At 60.5% G+C, this 9804-nt stretch overlaps 1 protein-coding gene across 1 annotated transcript; it reads left to right on the forward strand.

The window, feature by feature from the left end:
• On the forward strand, positions 921-9442 carry AGPAT2 (1-acylglycerol-3-phosphate O-acyltransferase 2). The gene is made up of 6 exons (XM_021413547.1): positions 921-1238; positions 4718-4851; positions 5097-5272; positions 5383-5478; positions 6714-6786; positions 7578-9442. The coding sequence occupies exons 1-6, from the start codon at positions 1051-1053 to the stop codon at positions 7727-7729; spliced, it is 819 nt and encodes a 272-aa protein (XP_021269222.1). The 5' UTR covers positions 921-1050; the 3' UTR covers positions 7730-9442.

Raw genomic sequence — 9804 nt, forward strand, 5'->3', positions numbered from 1 at the left:
GCCGCGGCCGTGGCTCACCCCGATGCAGTCACAAACAGCCACGGGATGGGGATTTTACTGCAGACAGTGTTACGAAACCTGAAGGCGGTGGGACGGTTTGTGGCGGATCCTGCAGGCTGCCTGTCGTCTCCCTCGCCACCTCTGTGCCCACAAAGCTGTTAGGCCCCATCCTGAGCTCACCTCGGTGCCAGCCCATTGGTGCCTATGGAGAACCAGTGTCCCACCCCCGAGATCCCCCCCAGAGACCCCTGTATTATCACATGGGGGCCCAAAGTCCCTACATGGAGGCATAAGGAAACCCAAAGACCCCCATGTTGTTTCAGGAGGGACCCCAGGACCCCTCTGTGGCACCATGAAGAAACCCAAAGACCCTACATCATGCCAAGAGCGACCCAAAGACCCCACATCACACCAGGAGGGACCCAAAGACCCCGCACCAATGCCATGGGAGGCATTGGAGGTGTGGGAGGACCCCATACCAATGTGGGATACGAGGACTCTACATCACACCATGAGGGGGCCCAAAAACACCCCACACAGCACCATGGGTGCACCAGAAGGCCCCACACCACACCACCAGCGACCCCAAAGACCCCGCGTCATGGCAGGAGGGACCCCAAGTCCTCCCCATGGCACCACGAAGAAACCCAGCATCATTCCAGGAGGGGCCCTAAGACCCCCACGGCACCACGGGGGCGTCTCCGAGCCCCCCACCATGCACAAAAACCCGACGTCACACCAAGAGGGGACCCAAAAACAGCCCACACAACACCACGGCCGCACCCCAAGCCCCCACCCACGGGTACCCCCCCCAAGCCCCGTCACAGAGCCCCGAGCCCTGAAGCCCCCCCCCCACGGCCTCGCTCTCTCCCCGCCCCACGGAGGGCGGTGCGGCCGAACTCGGGGCGGGGGGGCCGGGGAGGGACGGCCGGGCCGGGCGCACCGCCCACATAAGGCGGGGGCAGCGCACGCCGCTCCGTGCGGCCGTCGGTGTTGGGGGGGGGAAGTGGGGTGGCTGGTGCTCGGCTCGGAGGGTCCCGGGGACGCGGCATGGAGCTGGGTTGGCTGCTGTGGGGCGCGGCGGTGCTGCTGCTGCTGCACGTCCTGATGGAGCTGAGCCCCGCGGTGAACTTCGTGCTGCGCATCGGTTTCTACTACGTGCTGTGCATCGTCGTCTCCGGGCTCACCGCCCCCGTCTGCGTCCTCGTCAACGGCGGCCGCACCGTCAAGAATATGAGGTGGGTGGGGGCGAGGGGATGGGGGTCCCCGCCGTGGGTGTGCGGGGGTGGCACGGAGCTGCGGTTCTGCTGTAGGCGGAGGGGGTCCGGGGAATGCTATGGGAGACCAAGCGTCTGCTGCCTGAAGCGGGAACTGTTTGAGGCTGGGAGGTCGGCAGGAGGGCCACGGCCTCGGCAGCCCAGGCTGGGGGCTCCTCCCTCTCCTCCATCAATCGCAGGTGGAACCTTGGTGGGGCTGTGGGATGCTGGGGCTGGCACCCAGTGGCGGCGCTCCGTGCCCCGCTCTGTGGGCACAAACGATGAAGGCCACGCAGTGGTGATGCTTTCTCCTCCAGAAGCCCTGGGCTGTGCCCAGAGAGCTCCCAGGCAGCGCATCGTGTGCTTTCAGAGGGATGTGGGGCGGCCCCAGGTGTGCTGCTGGGCACCGCGTCCCACCACCTGTGTCCCTGCACCTGGGGCAGCCCCACGTGTGTGGGGCACTAAGGGCAGGGTCAGCGCTGCTGCGGGCGGCGTGGGGGGAATTCGGGCTGGTGTTGGCTTCCGGGCCCTGCTGTCGGCTTTGCTTTGCTGCTCTGTCTCCCTGCTTCAGGCTGCGTGTGTAGGGGGAACACCTCTGGGGGGGGGAGTGGAGCCCTCTGCCTTCACGTGGATGAGAGGTGGGGCAGATTCTGGCTGGAGGAGCTGGACTTTGGCAGCTGTGGGGCTGTGGCGCGCTCAGCTCAGAGCAGGGCCCGGGGAGGAGCGAGCGGTGCCGGTAGGAAGTGCCCTGTGCTGCGCACTGGGTGCTGCTGGGAGCTGCTCTGCCCTGCGCTGAGCAGGGTCTCCTCCCAGGAGCTGACACCCAGCCCCGTAACCGGGGGAGCTTATGATGTCAGCTCTCTCTCTTTTTTTTTTTTTTTTTAAAATCCCTAAAACTTGTGAAATCGGTCAACTTAGGAAGGAACTTTTTTTAGGAACAGGAGCTCCTCGCGCTGAGCAATCCTCCTGTTGAAACTCCGAGCTGAGCTGTAGCCAGAACCACCCTTTTCCTGTAACCTAAGCCCATCGTCTTCCACCCGCTGGCTCCAGCTGCTGGTGCTGCTCCCAGCTCCCGGCTTCTGGGAGCTCCGTGGATCCTGGTCCCCGCAGCATCCCCACGGGGCTGTCTGTCCTGGTGGTGTTGGGGGGCGGGCAGCGATCCTGCTGCTGGAGCAGGACTCCTTGTCCTTGCCGTGCTGGCTGCAGCACTGAGCGCTGGGACTTGGGAGAGGTGCCCTCCTGTGATAGACAGACAGACAGACGTGTTTATCTAGTGGTGAAACCTCCTCCGAGAGCTTCCATTCTGGTGAGCAGCCTGCGTTGAGCCCTTCACGAGCAGAGGGTCCTAAAAAAGCCTCTGCGGAGCTGTTAGAGGGCACGATGCTTCTCGTTTGTCCCCTCGCTCCCTGTGCCTGGCGGTCAGGACAGGAGATTTACAGCTGTGGCCGCACCGCGCCGGGATCATCTTCCCCACGGGGAGCTGCTGGGGGGGCAGGAGCTGCCCAGCCCTGCGGTGACGTGGCCGCTCAGGGCCGCCCGTTGCCCAGTTCCTCCTCGCTGCTCCCAGCTCTGCCCCTTCGCCTCTTTCAGCGGCTCAGGCCACATCTTGTGCAAGGGAACGCTCGCTCGTCACTGGCAGGAGGAAGTTGGATGGTTTGCTCTTGAGTAATGAGTAACCAGCCTCTCCCAGTTGCTTCCGAACAGCGTGACTGCTGGAGCAGCGACCTTGTTTTTGGTTGGCAGGCAGGAGGGAGGAGAAGTGGGATCTAGGTCAGTCCGGCGGTGCGGCCTCTGCCGTGCCCCCCCCCTGCCCCCGGTCGGTGTCACCCTGGCTCTCCTCACCTGCCCTGCCCCTGCCCTGGCTGTGCTGCCCTCACCCCGTGCTGGGGCTCTGGGTGCGGTCTGACCTTTGCAGCAGGTTTGCACGCCAGGGATTGATAGCAGTTGTGTCATGCAGTGGTGTAACCTGCGGGCACTGCCCTGCCCTGCCCTGAGCTCCGGTGTTAGAGCCAGGAAGCCCCGAGGTTCTGTGCGTGGGGCACAGAGGTGGATGTTGCCTTGGTACAGGCTTGAGGCTGAAGGGCTGGTGGTGGAGAGGAGGATGGGGATCATTTTGGGGAACAAGGCAGGACGAGGTGCCAGCAGCTTGCTCACCTGCTGCCTTGGGTGAAAGATGCTTCCCAGGTGGGTCGTGGTGGGTACCCCTCCAGCAGGACCCTATGGTGTGGGGAACTTGGGGGGGATACGACATGGATGGGACCTAATGTTGACCCTCAGACCCGTCCTGCAGGGAGGAAAGCTCTCTGCTGTCAGGGAGGTGGTGGAGAGCATCCTTTGTTGGAGGAGGGCAGGGCAGCTTACAGGTCTGCTTTGGGGGAGGCAGAGCTGAGCTGGTAGTTGCTCCTGGGGGCTTTGCTCACGTGCAGGCTCCTCTGCCTCCTGTCCTGGCAGATGGCTGCTCCCCTGCCCAAAATAGCCCTCGTGTGCTGCCAGCTTCTGCCTGTGTCCTTTGGCCCACTTGGAGGGTCCCCAGCTCCCACCTGTCCCAGCGCTGCGGGCTCACAGGGGTTTGGCTGCTGCGTGGAGCTGGCTGTGCCCAGCGGGGGCATGGCAGGGCTGAGCCGAGCTGCTGGGGCCTTCAGGCACAGGGAAAGAAAGCTGGGAGCTTTGATGGACAGACCTGAAGGTCCCTGGGGGAGCTGAGCTGGCTTGAAGACTTCAGATTTCACTCAGGTAATGCCATCCCGTGTTGGTAGCACTGCAAAGCAGCGCTGCAGCGAGCAGGATGAGCACAGCGTTCCTGGGGTGAAGGGTGCAGGTTAATAACCAGCGCTGGGGAGTGCCAGGTCCTGGAAGAGCTGTTTGAGCAGCTTGTGGGGCTGCGCTGACTGCAGCAGGAAAGCGCCGGTACCATCCAGCCAGGCTCACAGCCATGGCACAGAGGGGAAAAAAGGAGCGGTGAATGGGTGGGACTGGCTGCGGGAGGAGTGCTCCCTGAGCTGGCTGTGTAACCAGCCTGTCTCCCTCCTGCACTGGAGGGCTTCCAGTTTGCCCTCTGTTTGCAGAGCCCTTGCACCGGTGCGAGGCTGGGCTTGGCTCTTCTGAAGCTCCTGTAGTGGGTCTGGTTGCGAGGGGATGCTGTCAGCCTGAGGGAGGCTGAGACCACCAGCTGTGGCTCTACCAGTCCTGAAGCCACACTCTGCTTCTCCTGGGATCCCACTGACATTGGCACGCTCCTCTAGAGAGGGCAGTGCTTCAGCTGGGTGCTGAGCGCTCTCAAGCACGTGGGACTGGCCGTGCAGGACAGACACGTGGGCGAATGGCAGACAGATGTGGCTGGAGGCTGTCACAGAGCTGTTCTTGTCTCCTTGCCCCCACCCCGGTGCTGCACGCTGCAGCGGACCCTGCCCCGTCCCTGCCCTGCTGCTGCCTGACCGCTCTGCTCTTCTCCTCCTCCGCAGGATCATCAAAACCGTAGTCAAGACCTTCAAGTATTTCTTCGGCCTGAGGTTTGAGGTGAAAGGACTGGAGAACTTTGAGGTGGAGGGCCCCGCCATCATCGTATCCAACCACCAGAGCATCCTCGACATGATGGGTGAGGAGCAGGCCGGCGGGGGGGAGCGCTTCTCTTGGTCACCCTCCGGGCGGTCCCGCTGGCAGCTCCTGGCCGCCAGCCCCTGCCCTGGCACCGCTCTGCACTCCCGAGGCTGCTGGTTCGGTGCTGGTCACAGCAAGGGTCTCCCCTCACGCTGAGCAATCCTCCCCTCCCTCTGTCCCATCCAAGTGCAGGCGCTTGGGAAGGGGGTGGCTGCCGGGTCTCACCCTCTGCCGTCACGTTAGGGCTGATGGAGGTCCTGCCCGACGGCTGTGTCCAGGTGGGCAAGAAGGAGCTGATGTACGCCGGCACGGTGGGGCTCATCACCTACCTCGGGGGTGTCATCTTCATCAACAGGAAGAGCACCACCAGCGCCAAGATGGTGATGGCGGAGGTGGCCAAGACTATGACGGCTGAGAACGTGAGTGTCACTGTGGCATGTGTCTGGGGGGGGGGGATGACATGGCAGTCCCGGCGGAAGGGAATGCTGCGAGAGGGTTGCTGGAGCAGAGCCTTATCTCCCACATGTAGGTAAAGGTGTGGGTGTACCCGGAGGGCACGAGAAACTGCACGGGGGATTTGCTGCCGTTCAAGAAAGGAGCATTTCACCTCGCTGTCCAGGCACAGGTAACAGAGCTTTGTTCCTGCGTGGGGACCTGAAAGCTTTTTGCAGTGGTGTTGCAGGCCGGCCGTGCTGTGGTGCAGTCTGTTTGTTCTCGGGTGGGCTGTGCTCGCTGCTCACAGCTGTGCTCCTCAGCTCAACCACCCTTAGGTTGGACTTGATGATCTTGAAGGTCCTTTCCAACCTGAGCAATGCTCTGATTCTAGAGGTGTCTTAAGTGCTGCCCAGCAAGAGCAGAGAGCTTCTTCCTTCCCCCACACAGGGAGCCCGGCAGGCACCACACACCGAGAGCTTGCCTGGGTGATCCCACAGCTGCCAGTTCATTTCTCAATCCCCCACGCAGCAATAGTGGAGTGCTGATTTGGCTTTATTAATGCTAGTGCTTTAGAGCACCACCTGGGCTTGCTCTTGGTGGAAGTAGCTGCTTCTTCCCAGCTAGGCTGCTCTGTGCTGTGTTAGATGCCTTCTCTCCTCAACATGGCAAAGTCGGTGGGGGAGCAGCAAAAACAGCTCCTGGGCTCTGGAAAAATGGAACTGTCCGTGTTCCTGAAGGAGAAGCAGAGTCCAGCTGTGACCAAGGGGGTTTGCTGCCAGCTGGGACACCTGCTCTGTTCCCTGGTGCTGAGGGAAGGTGCACGCATGCCTCACCCTCCAGTGCACGCTCTGCTTCCAGTTCTTGGGACTGGAATCATTGGAGGGCAGAGGGGAAAGTGTTCTCCTTGCTCAGGGTGTTGCAGCAGGGATCCCGGAGGAGGGAGTGGGTGCCAACCTCCCTCTGGGCTTGGCGGGGCCTGAAGGGAAGGATGGCAAAAACGTGGCCCACCTCTGCTCACGCTGCTGCCGCTCCCCGTGAGTCACCAACTGCAGATGGTGTCTGTGTTATCAGCACCGAAATAATGTGACCCTGGGCCTGCCCTCCTGGCTGTGTATCTGCCTGCATGAGCCTTCCCTGGGAATGCTGACTGCAGCTGGTGACACCCTCTCAGGAGCTGAAGGCGCAGTGGCTGCCCTGCCCCAGCCATGTGCCCGTGCAGCACAGGAAGGCCTGTCACAACAGGCAGCCTCGGTGTGTGCAGGTCAGGAACAGCTCGGCCTGGCCCGGGAGGAGCCGAGCTGAGCTCTGCAAGCAGAGCTGACCTGAGGCTGAAGTGTCACCTGGCCCCAGTGCCTCGAATGTCCCAGTGCTCCCCAGCGGTTCCTGACCGCCCCGCTGCAATAACTCCTCCTCTTCCTCCCCAAGGTCCCGGTGATCCCCGTGGTGTATTCGTCCTTCACCACTTTCTACAACCCGAAGAAGAATCTGTTTACATCAGGTATGAAAGAGCCTTCACAGCTTCTCAGAGATGGAGCGATACCGTGTCTGCGTGGAGATGTGGGAGGGAAGCGGGGCTGGGCTGAGCAGATGTATGGAGGCGGTTCAAAGCACTTGGCACCAGAGCTGGGCTGGATTAACGTGGGGAAGAATGTAATTAAACGTGCCAAGGGATGCTTTCGTTAAGAACTAGGTGCCACCCCTCCCTCTCATAGCTGGCACAGCCCAAAGTCATTTGGAGAGGGCTTGTGTTTGGGGGGGTTGGGGAAGAAGCAAGCATGGTGTGACTTCTGGTCTTTCACAGCAGGGACCCCTCTGCAAGTTGTGTTCAAACTCTTAAGTCTGTCTGTGTAAGTGCTGGGCAGGAGGTTGACTTTCAACCAACATGAATCAGTGATGTTGGGAGCAAGGCTTCCCTCTGCCTGGTGGCTGGAGCCAGGCACAGATAGGAGGGCTGGGAAGGGGCAGATGGGGGGAGCGCCTGGTGCGGAGCTCCGTGTGTTCACTTCAGCCCTGCAGAGCTCAGAATGAGAACAGCCTCTTCTGTCCCCCAGATCAGGGCATGGGAAATGCTTTGCTCCTTGGAGCAGCTATTCAGGGCAGGATGTAATTCTAAGGATGTAAAAGCTCCTCCCCTGAGGGCAGCGCAACTTCTGCTTGCAGGGGCAGATGCCTGCACGGATGGGTACCTGGGGGGCTGCAATGGGCCTGTCCGGGGCAGGTGTTCTGGGAGGGCAGAGAGCAGTGCTCCTTTTGGGGGAGCTTTCTCACAGTCTCCTCTCCTGCTCCCAGGCAAAATCAAGGTGGAGGTTCTCCCTCCGATAGAAACCAAAGGGCTGACATCAGACGACGTCTCTGACCTCACTGACAGATGCTACAACATCATGAGGGAGACTCTCTTCAGGCTGTCGGGCCGCCCAGGCGAGGGGAAGGACTCCTCCTAGGTGCTGCTCCAATGCGTCACTGCGTGGTGGTGGCCGAAGGGACCCGTCTGTTGCCAAATACCGAAGGAGCATCTCTTCCTCTGTGGTGACTTGGAACTCTGGGGACACCGTGGACTGGCACACGAGGCGTGTCGAGCCAGCAGTGAGGCTCCCCGTTGAGTGGATTTCTCTTAAGGGTTCATTATCTTGCAATGAAACGTCTCCTTTTTCTGTATTTCTCAGGCACCAAACCTATGCTACCAAAGGGCTCAGTGACCAGAGAGGTGAGTTCCCCAGCTCAGGCAGCTGCTGTGGGGCAGTGAGGAGGGAGGACCTGGCAGGATGCTGGGCTCTGCCCCATGTGTGTGTCCCTGTGTTCCTGCTGGCTGTTAGGTGCTGCCCCAGATGGAAAGCCACCAGGCAGCAGCGTGTCCCTGCACAACCCTGATGCTGAAGATCCAAACTCTGGCTGTCCAGCAGCACAGCCTTGTGCTCAGTGCCCTGCCAGCACTGTGCTTCTGCCAGCATCTCCAGGCGGAGCTGAGCACTGAGGCTTTTTCCTGAGAGATGCCCTTGGGTCTCAGCAGCATCTTGTGCTGGGGCTCTGCATTGCCCAGGCACTCTGGAGCCAAGCCTTCCCCTTTGAGGAAAGCTCCTAGGGCCGATAACAGGGCTGAAAAGGGGAATGCATGGGGCTGGGCAGCCTTGAGCCTTTCCTAAGGCCCAGTTTTTCCTTGTCAAAACAAGTGCTCTTGGTCACTGAGGAGTGCAGCAGCACAGAGGGAAGCTGTCGTCTCACCGAGGCAGCGTGTGAAGCCTGGGTGGGTTTGGCTGTGCTGTTTGTTCGACCTCCTTGCAGTAATCCTCCTGGTGCCTAGGGTACTTGGTGCAGATGCAGAGGGCTCTGTCACGCTCGTCTTGTCATGGTCAGCACTGGCCGAAAGATGGTGCCTGTCCCATGTCTTTGTGCTGATCGCAGTGGAGCTGCTGCTCTGCAAGAGTTGCAAAACTCGTGGGGAGCCTACAGGGTGTGTGAGCTGCATCTGTAACGGGCAGAGGAGCGTGGAAGGCTTCAGCTCTCCCCCTAGGGAGAACGGGCTCCGTCCCTGTTAGAGGAGTTTGGATAAAGGGGTTTCCCAGCTCTGGGATGGCAGAGGGGCCGTGCTCCTGGATCCCTTGATGCTGCTTTCTGCAAAGAGCAGGGCTGGCTCAGGTCTGTGGTTCCTGGGCTCAAGGAGGCTCGAGCACTCTTGCTAATGCAGCAAGGAGCACCATGAGATGAGCCTGAGTACAGCACAGCCAGCGGCTGGAGCCTGCCTGTGGCTGTGTTGCTGTGTGTGGGGTCACAGGGCATTCTGGGGGGTAAATCCTCACCTGGGCAAGGTACAGCCAGCAGTTCCCAAGGCAGGGAGCCCTTGGGCTGAGTTGCTTTAGGGCTGGGGCTTTATCCAAGGGGCCTTACGGTACAGTTTCAGGGGTCAGACCTGCCATGGGAACGGGTCAGGGTGGGAGGATGGAAACTGAACCAGCACTTTGTAAGAGCAGCAGAAAAATGGTTGTTACGGAGGCGAAACCCAGGAAGATCACAGGAGTGCTCCATGGAGCAACTCTTGCAGCACCTGGGAGAAGGAAGCAGTGTCTCTGTGTGCAGTTGTCTACTGTTCAGTTTTAATTGGGTTGAGAATAATGTATTTTGCTTAAAAAGAAAAAAAAGTATGCCTTTGATTATTTAAATGAAGGAGACTCCTGGTTTTGTGTGGGAGCTGGGGGAGGAGGAGTGCTGTGGGAGGAAGAGCCCATGGCAAAGTGGGGCCAGGGAGGGAGCTCCAACCCCCCAGTAAGGAGCCTGCAGCCTCTGTGCACAGCAGGAGGCTTTATTTTTAGTATACCCCTACAGCGTGGCTGTATCCACAGGGCTCCTCCTGCAGCTGTGGTTGTAGCAAGGTGTTGTACTGGATCGCTCATGTCTGCTCTGCTACACCTGCAACCTTGGCTTGAGCAAACAGAGCTGGGGAGGTTGGCGTGGACTCCCAAGGCAGCAACCGTGGGGTGGGGGAAAACAGCCACCTTGACAGCTGGTGCTGGGCCAGTGTAAA

This window comes from Numida meleagris, chromosome 16 (assembly GCF_002078875.1).
Source record: "Numida meleagris isolate 19003 breed g44 Domestic line chromosome 16, NumMel1.0, whole genome shotgun sequence".
Lineage (NCBI taxonomy): Eukaryota > Metazoa > Chordata > Aves > Galliformes > Numididae > Numida > Numida meleagris.